General features: G+C 42.6%; 2 protein-coding genes across 4 annotated transcripts in view; one reads left to right on the top strand and one right to left on the bottom strand.

Moving 5' to 3' along the window:
• The window catches only part of FAM114A1 (family with sequence similarity 114 member A1), a 55,961-nt gene that overhangs the window by 6,015 nt on the left and 33,863 nt on the right, over window positions 1–16,083 (top strand). For all 3 annotated transcript variants that reach the window (XM_037064332.1, XM_037064330.1, XM_037064331.1), the window contains exons 2-3: window positions 1,169–1,529; window positions 8,637–8,724. In XM_037064332.1, the coding sequence (XP_036920227.1) occupies window positions 1,182–1,529; window positions 8,637–8,724 (436 nt within the window). In that variant the 5' untranslated portion in view covers window positions 1,169–1,181. The remainder of the gene's footprint in view (window positions 1–1,168; window positions 1,530–8,636; window positions 8,725–16,083) is intronic.
• Window positions 14,836–15,583, bottom strand: LOC118999644 (urea transporter 1-like). Its single transcript, XM_037064335.1, has one exon. The coding sequence runs from the start codon at window positions 15,553–15,555 to the stop codon at window positions 14,902–14,904; it is 654 nt and encodes a 217-aa protein (XP_036920230.1). The 5' UTR covers window positions 15,556–15,583; the 3' UTR covers window positions 14,836–14,901.

Genomic DNA, 16,083 nt, shown 5'->3' with positions numbered 1-16,083 from the left:
TTAAAATTACATTAAAATATTTAATGTGGCACTAGCCACATTCCACATGCTCAGTAGCCACATCTGGCCATTAGCTACCACATTGGACAGTGCAGATACAAAACGTTTTCATCAGCACAGAAAGTTGTATTGAGCAGCACTGTTTTGAAAGACAACAAGTTTTCCGAGTTGCAGGTTGTTTTGTAATGACTACATTCCTCATTTGGCTTAACACATCACTTCTTCCCATGTCACTCTTGGGCATCCCTGTCTGAACTATTGTCCAAACAGAGCCCAGGCCTTCACCGTCTGGTTTCCAGCAAAGCCCACTTATGTATACATACGTCTCTTTCTCGATGTGAATTCTGACGACACGGCAGAGCTAAGTGTCAAGTAGTTTTTATAAGCTTTGGGTATTTTCTATGCCTATGCTCATTATTGCTACAAATAAAATCAATGAAGTCATACAAAATAAACAATTACACAGACACAAATAATACTCCTAGTTACCATATGCATATCCACGCGTACAAACCAGAGATCCATGAAAGGTAAAAGGTAGCACTGTAGGTTTTACCAGTTTCCTGTTGCTGCTGTAACAAATCACAGCAACCGTAGTGGCTTATAACAACACAGATTTATTCTCTTACAGCTCTGGAGGTCAGAAGTCCAAAATCAGTTTCACTGGACTAGTGCCAAGTGGTTGGTAGGGCTGGTTCCGCCTGAGAGGAGACTGATGCCCTTGACTTTCCCACCTTCTAGCAGTCGCCTGTATTCCTTGGCCCGTGGCCCCTCCTTCGTTTTCAAAGTGCAGCTCTCCAGTCTCTGCCCCTGTCATGGCACCGCCTTTTCCTTTTTGTAGTCAAGTCTCCCTCTGCTTCTCTCTAATAAGGACATTTGGGACTTCATTTAGGACCCACCTAGATAATCCAAGAAAATCTCCCCAATAGAAGGTCCTTCATTGGATCACAGCTGCAAAGTCCCTTTTGCCACACAAGGTAAAATTCACAGATTCCGGGGAACAGGACCTGGAAGTCTTTGGGATATTGATTTGGTTTACCCCAAGGTTACACCCAGTTTCTCACTGGTTGAAGAAAGTTTATTAATAATTTTATTATTCAGGGCTTAGAATTAAAGTTTGACAATTCAGATTAAAGCAGAAAGTTTTTCTTTGTTACCATGTTGACAGATAACAAAAAAAAATGTCTGATGATGCTGGTGACACTTTAACCACTGGAGACAAAGCAGAAATTACCGAGATGCCCAACAGTGATTCTTTCCCTGAAGATGCAGAGGTGCACTGTGATTCCGCAAGGATTTCGAATGAGCCAACCCTGGCTGACCCCGGAGGCGAGGTGCATGAAAATGCAACCATTCGGGGTGCAGAGACTGCTGACACTGGGCACCCTGAGCAGCCCCAAAACACCAGTGCTGGGGACCCGCCACTCAATGGAGAAGTGACTGAGGATGTGCTTGCTGAATGCATTGACGCTGTCAGCCTCGAGGCAGAACTTGGATCCGAAATATCCCTGAAAGAACAGAATAATCCGGTAGGAGTGGTTTCTTTGATTCAGTTCAACCTAAGTTCTTACTGATACCTACCATGAGCACAGATTTGTGCCAATCTCTGTGGGTGGCATTGGGGGTTCAGCATATAGTGTGGTATCACCTCTGTCATCAAAACTGTGTTGTGTGGTGAGAAAAGGAATATTTGAGAATATTTGGTCATTATATTTGCACCTTTTAAATGTTTTTTATATTGGCATTTTAAAATATATTTTTATTTATTTACTTTTAGAGAGGGGGGAAGGAAGGGAGAAAGAAAGGGAGTGAAACATCAATGTGTGGTTGCCTCTCGAGTGCCCCCCACTGGTGACTTGGCCCTCAAGCCAGGCATATGCCCTGACTGGGAATCGAACTGGCAATGAGTTTGGTTCGCAGGCTGGCACTCAATCCACTGAGCCACACCAGCCCGGGCATATATTTGTGCTTCAATTATGGTGTTATTAATAATAATAATAGCCACCAATAATTGAATACATCCTGTGTGCCAGGCACTCTGCTAGCCACTTTATATGTTATGTAATTCACTCCATACAATAGTTCTTGGGGGTTCTAAGATGGATGTTGTTAATTTCAATTTATAAACAAGGCAGCCATACTTAGAGACCTTAATCCAGTAAGATATTACGATACTCAGTAGTAAAGTGGAAAATATTGAACATGAGTCCAAATTATTAATGAGCCTGATTCTACCTAAACCAAGTTAATGTTGCTTTAATGTCACTTAAATTGTAATGCATATTTACAGATCCACTATGGAGATCTTAGACATTCAGATCACATTCAAACATTCAGATCCTCACACACCTTCCTGCCTCCCAGGGGGTCAGAGGCAGAGCATGTTCACGGCCAGTTGCCTTCAGTGTCTGCACCTGTCTCTCTGGGGGGAAAGGCCACTGTCTCCCAATTGATACTTTGTGCCCATCAACACAACCATTGAGCTGGGTACCATTGGCATCTTCACCTCCATCTGTGTGGGGATGAGTGGGAGGGAGTCAACCAGCCTGAAAGGAGGAAGATGACTGCTCACCTCCAATTCTGCCTTCTGGAGTGATGGGGGAGCAGACGCCTGCCCTACTTGTCCTGAACTATGCCACCTCAGATCACCTCTTTTTAAAAATTTTTTTAAAGTTCTCCTCCTTTTTCCCCCATTACTCTCCCCTGCCTGCCCATCCCCCCTCTACCACATTCCTCCCGCTCCTCCCACCACCATTATCTTTGTTCATGGGTCCTTTGTACATGTTCCATCACTTGACTCTTCTCCTTTCCCCAGTTGTCCCCCTCCTTACTCTTCCCTGGTCACTGTCAGTCTGTTCTTTATTTCTGTGTCTCTGGTTCTATTTTCTAGCTTGTTTGTTTTGTTGACTAGGTTCTACTTAACCTAATTAGGTTCTGCCTGGCTCATTTTTCTTAATATAATAGTCTCCAGTTCTATCCATGCTATCACAAAGGGTAGGAGCTCCCTCTTTCTTTCTGCCGCATAGTATTCCATCGAGTAAATGTAGCACAGTTTTTTGACCCACTCATTTACTGATGGGCACTTAGGTTGTTTCTAGCACTTGACTATTGTAAATAATGCTGCTATGAACTTTGAGGTGCATGGGTTGTTTTCAATTAGTGTTTCAGGATTCTTAGGGTATAATCCCAGCAGTGGAATTGACAAATCAGAGGGCAGTTCTCTTTTTAGCTTTTTTAGGAAATTCTTCACTGTTTTCCACAGTAGCTGCACCAGTCTGCATTCCCGCCAACAATGTACTAGGGTTCTCTTTTCTCCACAACCTCATCAGCACTTGTTTGTTTATATGTTTATGATGGCCATTCTGACTGGTGTGAAGTGGTATCTCACTGTGGTTTTAATTTTCATCTCTCTGGTGGCTACTGATGCTGAGCATCCTTTCATATGTCTCTGGGCCCTCTGTAAGTCCTCCTTGGAGAAGTGTCTGTTCGGGTCCTTTGCACATTTTTAAATTGAATTGTATGTCTTCCTGGTGTGGAGTCATGTGAGTTCTTTATATATTTTAGAGCTCAAATTCTTGTCCGAGGTATCATTGGCAAATGTTTTCCAATAGGGTTTGTTCCCTTTTCATTTTGCTAATGTTTTCTTTAGCCATGCAGAAGCTTTTTAATTTGATGTATCCCATTTGTTTAGTTTTCCCCTTATATTCCTTGCTCTAGCGGACATACCAGTTAAAATATTGCTGCATGGAATATCCAAGATTTCCCTGCCCCTGTTCTCCTCTAGGACTTTTATGGTGTTGTGACTTATATTTAAGTCTTTCATCCATCTCGATATTATTTTTGTGTGTGGTGTAAGTTAGTGATCAAGTTTCATTTTTTTGTGTGTAACTGTCCAGATCTTCCAGCACCATTTGTTGAAGAACTATTTTTACTCCATTTAATGCTCCTGCCCCCTTTGTCAAATATTAATCGACCATAGAGACATGGGTTTATTTCTGGGCTCTCTATTCTGCTCCATTGGTCTATGTGTCTGTTCTTATGCCAGTACCAGACACTTTTGATTACCATGGCCTTGTAATATAGTTTGATATCAGGTATTATGATTAGGTTACCTCTTTGAAGGGACTCTGCTGCATGCCATGAGAAAGGGGAACTAAACAGGAAACCAGGATGGGGCAAAGGAGGGCTGGGCTTTCATTCTCCAACCTATCAATAAGTCTGTTAATTTGAGCAAGACACCTAATTTCTCTGTGCCTCAGTTTTTTCCTCTATAAAATGAAAAATTTGCATATGAAGACCACTAGATAGTCTTCTGACTAATGTTTTATAATTCTTTCATTCAAAATTTACTACTTTTTAAATTTTTTTCTCAATTACAGTTTACATTCAATATTATTTTGCATAGTTTCAAGTGTACAGCATAGTGGTTAGACAGGCCCTTCGCAAAGCATTCCCCCAATATTTTCCTTTCCCACCTGGCACCGAATATAGTTATCACAATGTTACTGACTATATTCCCATGCTGTAGTTTACATCCCTGGGACTATTTTGTATCTACCAGTCTGTACTTCTCAATGCCTTCACTTTTTTCACCCAGGTCCCCCAAATTGGCTTCTTAGTTTCCTTAGAACTGTTCTAAACATGATGGGCTTTCTCAGGGAAGAGAGTGTTTTCCAAGACTGGAGATGTTTTAACAAAACCAAACAGTTATTTTGCAAGGATGTCATCTAGATCATATCTGTCAGTTTGGATCAGATATGATCAATGTAAACACACAATTTTGTTTCTGAATTCAGAGTTCACAGACACTTTGAAGCCACCCATGGACCCTACAAGGGATTAAGAACTCCCACTAGAGGTTCTCAGCCCTAGCTAAACATTTCAACCCTGGGAAAGTTTTAAAAAATACTGATGCCAGAGTTTGTATTAAGTTGAGTCCTCCAGAGAAATAGAACCAATAAGATACATATTTATGTCTCCTGTATCTGTGAATACCTATATACCTAACTCTGGAACCCATTTTCCCTCCACACTCTGTTATGAGGGAAACCAGATAAGTTCTCCCCCTAGAAAAGGAAGAGCAGAATGCTTAAGTTATAAAACTGCTATTGCCTTGGTCAGTGTGGCTCCGTGGTTGGACCACCATCTTCTAGTAACCAAAAGCTTGCAGGTTTGATCCTCAGCCAGAGTGTGTGTGGGAGGCAACCAATTGATGTTCCTCTCTCATATTAATATTTTTCTCTCTCCCAACCCCTCTCCTTTCCTCGGTCTTTCTGGGGGAAAAAAAGCAATGAAAAATGTCCTCAGGTAAGAATAAAAAATAATAAAAAGAAAAATAAAATAAAATTGCTGTTGAAGGAGGCAAAGAAGAGAGAACATAGACCAAGACCTGCTGACAGCAGATTCTCACCTCTTCAGTGGGTGAGCAGAGTTTGTTACAATCAGTTTATTTCCCCTTTCAGCCTGCTGTCCAGGATGGTGGTCAGTTTTTGACTTGAGCAACCAGGGGGATGCTGGTGCCATTTGGCCCTGGAGGGCAGTGCTTCCTAAATCTGGGGGTGCACTGGAATCACCTGGGAAGTTTGTTACAGATGTTTAAATGACCTCCGTTGAGTTTTGGAGACTCCTCATGATCCCACCAAATCCGATCTGCTGTACCAGATGAGGCCGTTCTGCTGGGATTGTATGAGGCGGGGGCAGGGAGTTTAGAGTCGTCATATGATGACTTGTTTTCTCTGTAAAACAGCATGTGAAGCTACATGATTAAGGCAGTGGGGATTACATGGCATGAGGGTGGGAAAAAAGCTTTAAAATAACCATATTTAACAATAGAAGATCTGAGTAGATCCATTCTGCCTACTTCATAGTCTCATAAGTATGTGACATTAAAGCCATGTAAAGTGGAGACAATACTCATGATGAGATAGATTTATAATTCATGCTGAACATTCACTTTCTATGGCTTTGGTATTAAATGTGCACACATAGTTATTCGAGTATTTGCCACTGATAAATATTCTGTGTAGCTGATCGGGAGGTCACAGCTCAATGTCAAAGGAGCTTGATTAATAAATTAACTGAAGTCACTTATTATCCTACAAAAAGTTGTAGATTCATTTCACACTTATTTCCATTTGCCACTCAATTACCAGCTGTCAGAGCATATTAAGGATTGTAAATTTGAGTCAGAAGCTGTCACTCTTAAGTGTGTTAACTCTCCTTAATCACATAGGTAGTGATTTTTCCTGCAAAAGAATGATATTCATCATCAGCTTATATCTGTCTTCATGATGCATAAAATTGACATTGGCTTCCATTGCCAAAATGAAGTAAATCAATGCAGGCACCAAAAATGAAAGCTTGTAGTCATGAGTCATGAGTATTACCATACATGTTAACAGGCTTCTCGTTGTTTCCAACAGAAAAAAAATGTCACCCAACTTTCAAAGCTTTTTACTTCTTAGTATTAAAAATGGAATTGATTATTATTATTACTAGTTAACATTTATGAAGCATTTATTAAATGCCAGGAACTATGCTCACAGCTTTATAAGAATTATTTCTTTTAATACTCACAGGCTTTTTGTTCTTATCCCACCATACCTTGTGTTCTGTGATGAAGGAAATAGTGGCTTAAAGGGCTTGGGTAACTTGTTGCCCAAAACAACAGAGCCTAGAGTGAAACCTGAGCAATTTAATTCCATAACCTTTTCTCTTTACCAGTAGCCTACACCAATGGATAATGTTTAATGTTTACTAGGTGAATTATTTAGGAATGCATTTGGGTGCAAGTAACTAAAATCCAACTTACAGTAGGTTATAAGATAGCAATTTGGTTTTTTCTCTTTTAACAGAAAGAATGGAGATAGGCAGGTACTCACGTTGGTTTAGTAGCTCAGTAGTGCCAGGACCGGCGTTTGGGATTCCCTGGCCTTTCTCTCACAACAGCAAAAATGCCTGCTTCCCTTTAAAGCATTGTCTCCATATTCAGGACAGGAAGAAAGGGGGTGGGGAAGCAGGCACTAGCCATAACTGTATAATTTGTTATGAAAAGCACAACTTTTCCAGTTATAGCTCATTAATTTAAAACTGCTTCACATGTCCACTCATATCTGCAAGCGTGACAGGCAGCAGGGAGAAGGGAGCTGGAGACCACTGATGGTCCATCCTTGGGTCACGAGTTATAGAATCCTCAGACTTTGTAGGAATTTTTCACTTGTTTCTTAAATACTTTCTTTTTCTTTTTAGAGCCATGATTCTTCAACTCCTAAGGTGTTCTTGCCTCCTTTTCTAGAATATATTCCTAGAGAGGAAGAGAAAGCTGTGGTTTCACTAATTGAATCTGAATGCATTGGTTGCCAGTAACAGAAACTGTTCTACACTTAAGAAAACAGATGAGTTTCAGTTATTTACTCAACAAATAAATGTATTAAGCACTCATTATATGCCATGTGCTCTTCTTGGCTCTGGGGTTACATCAGTGGAGAGGAGGAGAGAGAAAGAAACAGACAGACAGACAGACCTATACACACTATGCAAGAATGTCATGTAACCCAAGGATAGTAATGCAGCAGAGCCTAGTCCACCGAGAAGAATAGGGACCAGGGACTAAGAAGGTTTGAAGAATTGAAACAGCTCCTCTGAATATATGTCTCTAACTCTGCTCACTCTGCTTCTTCTCAGTGTCTAGTCTGCATGGTAGACGGAATATGGTCATCCTACACCACCTGAGTTTTCATCTTCTGTTCAAGCAACCCACCTCTCAGTCCCAATTCAAATACCTAAACCAAAGAATTTGAATCTACTAAGCCCTCGGACAGAGAGAGATAGGGTTACAGAGGTCATTGTGAGTGGGATGGACACTTTGAAAGGCGTCTACCTTAAAAGGCTACCTGTTGCTGCCGCCATCTCCAGGCCCATTGATGCTTTTGTAGATGCTTTGCCCTTATCACTCATGGCAAAGCTCCTCCTACCACCCCAGAGACCTGAAAGTTAACTCTACCTTGAGGAACACAGTTGTTTAGTTTTATAAAAATTGCATGAGTCCAAGTTGTTTTGAACCTTCACCTACCATCCTTGTACCCCAATATATTAAGTCATTTCTCCTCACATCCCTGGCCCTGTCTTCCAGATAGTGGGAGGTCTTGGTTAAGCTAAAGCTCCCTTCTTCTCACTTCAAGCCCAGCCTTCAGAAGCCAACACCAGTTGTAATCAATTTGGCTCCAAAGTGCATAGCGCAATGTGGGTTCGTATATTCTTTTATGACCCTTACAAACTACAAGCCAGTGAGACACGGTTGTTGGTGATTTAAAGAACAAAATGAGCCCTGGCTGGTGTAGCTCAGGGAATTGAGCAGAGGCCTGTGAAATAAAGGGTTGCTGGTTCGATTCCCAGTCAGGGCACATGCCTGGGTTGCAGGCCAAGTCCCCAGTAGGGGACGCGTGAGGGGCAACCACACATTAATGCTTCTCTCCCACTCTTTCTCCTTCCCTTCCCCTCTCTCTAAAAATAAATAAATAAATATTTTTAAAAAACAAAATGAAACAAAACACTTCTCTTTGTTTCAAACCAATGCATGTTTTTCCATTTAGGGATCAACTGGATTGCTGACCTGTGGCTGATCTGTTTTTCTACAGGCTATGGATCCCCCTCCGCACGGAGGGGCATGGGCAGGCTGGGGCTCCTGGGGCAAATCTCTGTTGTCGTCCGCATCTGCCACAGTAGGTAAGCATTGTATCTTGTATTTGGATGGGTGAAGTTCAGAAACCTAATAGGATATGATAGTTCAGTCATACTATGTGCTGACAGTGTTTAACATTAGCCCATGAGATAATAAATACCTTTAGTGCTTATTGTTTTAAGTGCTTCATATATGTTAATACATTTATTCCTCAAAATAACCCAATAAGAAGGCACTCTTACTTTCTCCATTTGAGAGCAAAGGAAGCTGAATCACAGAGGCAAAGACCTTGTCCAAAGTCAGGAGCAGCTGAGTTGAGAACCAAGTAGGATGGCTTTTTATGTAAAAGCCACTATGTTATATTGACTCCTAAAATATAAAATTTGGGTTTTTAAAAATATACTGTTAAAGCTTTGTGCTTATCATTCCACTTGAATGTTTTAAAATCTACGACTAACTTATCCCCTAAAAGAATCTGTAAAAGGCACTTTGGCAGTGTCTATAAAAGGCACTTCATCAGCAGAGCACTGAAACTCAAATACAAATAGAAAAAGTACGGGTAGAAAGGATACATGCGCTCTGTGCAGTGACTGATCCAGAAAAGTCTAGAGAGATAACTGCCCGTGAACAAGCGGGACCACTGTGTGGGACCCCATCGCCACTTTCCCTCTTATGGGTGGTTGGTGGAGATATGGTTCCTCCGAGATTGGATGACATTGGCACATTGGCCTATAAAATATCAAAATGATGTTTGATATGTCCTCTTGCATTCGTTTCGACTGCTAACAGAGTATCACACATTTAGTAGCTTAAAACAACACATGCCAGTTAACGCACAGCTCCTGTGGAGCAAGCAGGTGTTCAGGCACCGGACAGCTAGGGCCTCTGCTCAGTGCCTTACCAGGCTGAAGTCAAGGCGTCAAGCCACTGCATTCTCACCTGTGTTCAGGGTCATCTTTTACAGTTATACAGGGGTGTTGACAGAATTTAGTTCCTTACAATGGTAGGACTTCAATTCCTGTTTTCTTGCTGGTCACTCTCAGCTCCTTGAAACCTCCCTCAGGTGTGTCTTTAAAGGCAGGAAGAGAATCTCCCCGTCTGACTCTAAATCTCTCACTTCAAAAAGGGCCTGTGGCGAGTTAAAGACTCACCTGATTAGTTCAGGCCCATCAAGGATAATCTCTCTTTTGATGAACTCAAATCCAACTGATTAAGGACCTTAATTAATTACATTTGTGAAATCCCTTCACTTTGACCATGTAACGTAACTTAATCAGGAGGGTGGCAGTCCCATTATACTCACACTCCCCCGCACACTCTGGGGAGCAGGAGGTATTTTCACGGGGAGTGAACACGGGGAGGCGAGAATCTCGGGGGCCATCTCTCCATACCACCTACCCCACTGCCCTTGTCTATTTGGAGCCCTCATCAGTTATACCACCAATTCTAGAAACTCAGTACCATTTTGTAGCTCTGGCTACATGATGGATTTTTGAAGTGTTTGAGTCTTGACATTTTTCTCTTGTTTGCACTGACAATGGTCAAAGGACACTCGAAGGAAATCGAAGACATTTTGAAATGTTGACACTCATCCCAAGGGTCCCTTTGGACAAACTGGAGCCATCTTTAGAAAAGTAGAGACTAAACTTGTTCATCCCCCCCTTGGTCACCACGACCCCTATGCATGCAAAAGCAATGTCACTGGTTACCGCCCATAAGTTGCTCCCGATGCATATTTTGGAGATTTCTGGTCCAGATGTGCTGTGACCTTACACAATAATAGTAGCTTAACTAATACCAGTATATACTTTGAAACTAGAGAAGTATCTTTGTGGACCTGATAGAGAACTAAAACGTGTAGCGTAAGAGAAGCCTGAAGTCACGGGTTCCAAAACTGGAAACAGGAAGTGGCGGTGGTCGGGAGTCGGACTCCCAAAATATAATAGGGATCACAAATGTGCCGCAAATGGAGAGGTGCCAGTGCTGGGCTCACAGCCTGCGACAGGGTTGGAATAGGGTTCAGCCATCTGTGAGCAGAGGCTTGGAAAAGTTGTGGGTAACATCCTGGGCTGTGTTCTATATTGAATTGAGAGAAGCAAGCTAGGCACGCTTTCCGTTACGTAGAGGCGTAAATCCACCAGGGCTCTGCAGCATTATTACCATAAGACAAAGAAACATACTGGAAAACAGAGCACTCAGAGCAGTAGACAAGCTCTTGAAAGTTTATAAATTGCCTGTAGAAAATAAAGAAGGAAAATAACCATGTATTCCACTGCAGTTGATTTCAGTAACCTCATGTTACCCCCAGGGTAATTCCAATTGCAGACAGGAGTGCAAAACACATAGTCTGTAACAGAACACAGAGCTGTCAGTTCAGCACTAGAAACAGAAACCAATACTTCTCGGTGTTGAAAAACTGCCGTCACAATAGTTAGAACAGTTTAGAGTTGGCAGGAGAACACCATATTTAGCTGTGCATAATGTGCTTCTATGCATAATGCACACACAGGTTTTAGATCTAAATCCCATGTATAATTTGTGTTGTAATTATATAATTATAATTATATACTACCCATATAATTATATGTGTATACACACATATACATATATAATTGTATATGTGTACATATATATACAACTATGCATATGTGTATATGTGTGTATAATTATATGTGTATACAATTACATGGGAATTAGTATTACCCATGTATAATGTACAACCTTATTTTTCCCTCAGACATTTGGGGGAAAAGTGCACATTATACATGGCAAAATATGGTAATTGGAAAATGGAAACACTTAGAAGGTGGTTCTCTCTTGGAAAGAGCACGTACCAGGTGTCATAAGACCTGAGACCAGGTCCTGACTGCTACTAGCTTGTGGTCACAAAGACTGTCCCTAACTGGCCGCACCATGCACTTTACCTCTCTGAGACTCAGATTCCTTATTTGGAAAAGTGGGGATGGGGGAATGTGTCAGTTTATCTGCTGACAAATTATAAGATTCCTTCTAACTTCTGGAACATGATGATTCCATATTCTGTAGCTACATATAGAAGGAGAAAGATACTTGTAAGTACTGTGCTAAGTGGAAAAACACAGACAATTGACTGACTTTTTGCTACTCTGTATTTTTCTATTTTGTCTTTGCCTCACCATGTTGACCCAAAAGTTCAAGGAAATGAGAAAAACTGACTTCCCAATGCTTATGCAAAACCAAGCATTTCTCAGCCAACACTTATTTTTAGAAAGGCCGTACCTGTCACATTAGTTTCCTCCACAGCTGTACTGTCTTCACATTCTAAGAAGACTTGATCACCTGTCACCCATGCCTTAGGACAAGTTCATAAAATCCCATTTAAAAATGACTATTACTTAAGATCCAGGCACAAACCAGAATGGGAAAGGGAAATGTAAAAAATAAGATTTTGATAACAATTTCAAAGTTATGCTGTGAGAACCAGATGTGATTTTCCATAAGCATCTTAGAGACCTGACTTGTTCATAGAATATACTAAGAGCGATAACCCACAATCAAACGAAAGTTGACAATGCTGAAACTGTTGTGCCAAGTAAAAGTTCCATGGCAGAACAGAGCGCTGTATTCCTAGATAGTACAAAAGACCTAAATGTTCATTCAAAATTCTAGTTTCGACAGTTTTATGAGTCCAAACACCTCCTGCAACAGGACCCGAGGAGGGGAAGGCACATCTGATCTGCCTGCTTACCTCTCAGAGTTACCATTGCCCTCTTCTGCCTCCTTTCCCAAACTACACGGTTTTTTTCCTTCTGCACATTTTAATGAAACCCTTATGCCGGCGCTGTCAGAAATATTAACAGTGTTTATTATAGAGAATGGCCAACTTCTCAGAATGATACTAAAATGAGAGCTCTTCACTGTGTAAATCCCTATGTCCCATGAATTCATGTGACATTGCTGATGAGATAAGAACTCTAAGGATCGTGATTGGAGATTGATTCTTGGTCACTTCCTGCTGGCCCCATATTCTGAAGGACCCTCACGTGGGGCACCCGCTGACTCATGCAGGGGGCTCCCTCGTTTTTAGATTGCTTTCATTTTTAATGTAACATTTCTTTCTTTTCTTTTTATATCATTTCTGTCTTTACTTTTCCTTTTTGAAAATGAATATATAGAAGAGAAACTACAGAAAGTAGGATTCACAATTCTTTCTAATCTGTGACTACGGCCCAGGGGTTAATGAATTTCTGTTTGATGGCCAGGCAAACACTGTCATTTCAGAAACACTTCTTGTCAGTGCTGACCCTCAAGGGCAGTCTGGTGACAGAGGAGACATTGGCCATCGTCATGGAGCGGGAAGGGCTTTCCAAAGAGGATTTCCTCTTTGCTGCACTGACATTTGCTATAGCCAAGCACAGCAACACCATCTGTGTATTTTTCTCAACAACTGCTCCTTACAGCTTCCTATAACATCTTGAATTCATTGATGGGAGAGGCTGAAATGCAATCAATACAAGGCAGGGCAAAAGTAGGTTTGTGCTGAGAGTGCACAAAATAGGGTTTAGATGCACCCCAGAGCTACCCAGGCACCCCAGAGCTACCCAGAAAGTACCCCCAGAGCTTCCCAGTCAGGGCACATGCTTGGGTTGCAGGCAGGTTCCCTACAGGCCAACTCCCAGCAGGGGACACACAAAAGGCAACCATACATTGATGTTTCTCTCCCTCTCCCCTTCCCCTCTAAAGGTAAATAAATAAATTTTTTTTAAAAAATTGTTATATAAACAACAGAAAAAATTCAAGTGCTCTTTAAGAAAACTCATAAAATACTTAATTTCAGGCTAATGCTTAGTGAAAAAAGTAGCTTGGGAAAACCAATACCATTTAAGTTAGACAAGGTGCAAGGCTTTAAACTGTTCTTGTTTACAAGCCTGCGTGAGCACACAGGGCGAAGGTGTGTAACTAGCACCTTGGGCGGGGCTCCGTCCTGAAGATGGACTTGGAGACAGGGGAGAGGCCTCCGGCTCACTCAGCCGCCCACAGGCTCTTTACTCCTCCTGGTCATCCTGGTCATGCTCCCATTTCTCGCCACCTCTCCCAAGTCTTATGTCACAAATTCCCTAACCAGAGGGATTTCAGGTCAAACACTGAGATTTTAATTTCTCCACAGGAGTATATGTGACTGCTGCCAAGTCGTGATTTCAAAAGGCTCTGGTCACAGGGTTTTTAAATGGGAACCAAGTGCGTTTGTTTTCCTGAGAGAAGGAAGAAGTGACCTTCTCCCTAAACTATTTGTAAGTTTACTTCCCTTTTCATGTTTATTGATTCAGCAAACTGTGTATTTTGCACTGAGCACTGAAAACCCAAAGAGGAAAAAAACCTTTAAGATTCCACGGTTTCACTTCTTGCATGCTCCGAAATACTGGACTGTTACCTACTGCAGGGAACATTCTCACAAGAAAAAGATAATAAATTCTACCTAAAAGGTCCTTTGCAATCTCCAAGAAAAATAACAACACAGAATAATTTTAACTGACAAAAGCCCTTTCCCCCTACTGCCACTCTCTCAGCTTGAAAACACCCGAGTTTATCTGCTGTAAGTGGCATCGCCACGGCTGCCCTGGGGGGGAGCTGGGGGCGGGCTCAGCCACCAGCCACACCTCTGCCATTGTGCCTGCAACCAGAACGTGTAGTTCACATTGATTTTTACAAGCCAGGCTGCTTATCTGAGAATTCTGGGTTGACTTCGATTTGGGGACCATGAATTCCACTCACTAAGGCTTAGTTGGCTTACAGAGCTTAATTTTTAATACTGTTAACATCGCCTAGCCAACTGAACATCAAACATATCAATAAATATCAATAATTAGCTTCCTTATCACGTCCTCTTTCTGCAGGAGCATTTTGGCTTTATAAATATATTCCAGTCTTAGTGCCTACGCCCCATAAGAGTTTCAAATTCCATAAAAAGAGCACATGGATGTTTCTCTCACATGATTAGGGATGTTCCTGAAATCTGAAAGAAAACTACAAAATGAGCGGAAGAACAGATTGCTGGTGGGTTAGTGGGAAAGCGGTTACTAGTGGGAAACGACGGTTTGCTGGGGCCCTGGAGGCCAACTGGGCTGTTAGTCAGAAATGACGCGTGGCCATGGCTGGGGGAAGGTTGCGCCCACAGAAGGCTTTCGACCATCCTTTTCCTGGCTTGTAGGTAGAAGATGCAGTTTTCTTCAGGATAAGTGATTTTACCCAGGGGAATCTTGTAGATGTTGGGGTTTTTTTGTGTTTAGCAACAGGAAGAGCAGTGTGGCCAAGCAGAAGGGCCAGGTACAACATGACACTCCAATCATGGTCATCAGGTTTGACATGCTGCCTCTGAGGTAGGCAGTGACCAGGGCACAGGCAAGAGCCTGGAAGTGGGTTTGCCAGGTGAGTGGCATGAACATTCCTCCAATCACAGTGCAGGCCAGAGAGCTGTTGTAACCCCAGAGTCCAAAGTAGATGTTCTTAAATGGAGCCGAAAGACTGGGTGCTCCTGCTGTCCCCACCAGCGATCCCACTGCAGCGTGCAGGCACATGAGCTGGGAGGAAAGCAGGATGGTGCCTAGGAAAAGGAGCCCTGTCCACAGATTGTCACAACCGTATATCTGGCCAGCACCCACAGGCAGGGATTTCAATAGCTGCGGGGCACTGAGTTCAGACCGGGTGACATTGGAAACTGAGGTTTCAGATGTGATCAAGGTAGTTGGGAAGAACAGACTGTAATGCCCCATGGCTGAAAGGTGCAGGGTTATTGCCACGTTGAAGGGCAGGGTGAAGACAGGCAGTTCCCATTTGGTGGACATGGAGTTCAACCCACTTGAGAAAAGTGGACAAGTCATGGACAAAGCACAGCACATACAGGGAACAACAGCCACCAGAAGTGGTCTCCCTTGTCTGAAAAGACAGCCATGAGTATTCCCACGAGGGTGGCATTACAGCCGTGCATTCCCACTGCAATTGGTGACCTGTTCTGGGAAAGGTTGTGTAGATGCCTGTCGTGACAGGGCACAGGCAAGAGCCAGGATAGCAGCCGCTTCTCGTGATTGCTCCTGGCTGGGCAGCTGTCCCTTGAGAGAGTGACTGCCTCTCGTGATAATGTCTTCCTCTTATGATGGTGGCTGCCTCTGGTAATAGTGGCTGCCTGTTGCGATAATGTCTTGCTGTTGCAGTAGAAGCTAACTCTCATGATAGTAGGTGCCTGTTGTGATAGTGGCTGCCTCTGGTGGCAGTCGTGGCCTGTCGTGGGGGTGCCCTCTCACAACTGTGGTTGCCTTTGGAAATCGTGGCTGCCCCTCGAGATTGTAGCTGCCTGTCGTGATAGTGTCTTTGTCTCATGAGAGTGGCTTCGGGTTGTGATAGTCTCTTCCTCTCGCAATAGGGGGTTG

Source organism: Sturnira hondurensis, unplaced genomic scaffold, assembly GCF_014824575.4.
Source record: "Sturnira hondurensis isolate 20B ecotype Veracruz unplaced genomic scaffold, ASM1482457v3 Scaffold0015056, whole genome shotgun sequence".
In the NCBI taxonomy this organism is placed as follows: domain Eukaryota; kingdom Metazoa; phylum Chordata; class Mammalia; order Chiroptera; family Phyllostomidae; genus Sturnira; species Sturnira hondurensis.
The sequence above is the reverse complement of the archived record's forward strand: the minus strand, read 5'-3'. Positions and strand labels throughout refer to the sequence as shown.

Coding starts and splice junctions, on each gene's coding strand:
- LOC118999644 (XM_037064335.1), bottom strand. CDS start 15,555: ATGTGCTGTGCTTTGTCCATGACTTGTCCACTTTTCTCAAGTGGGTTG.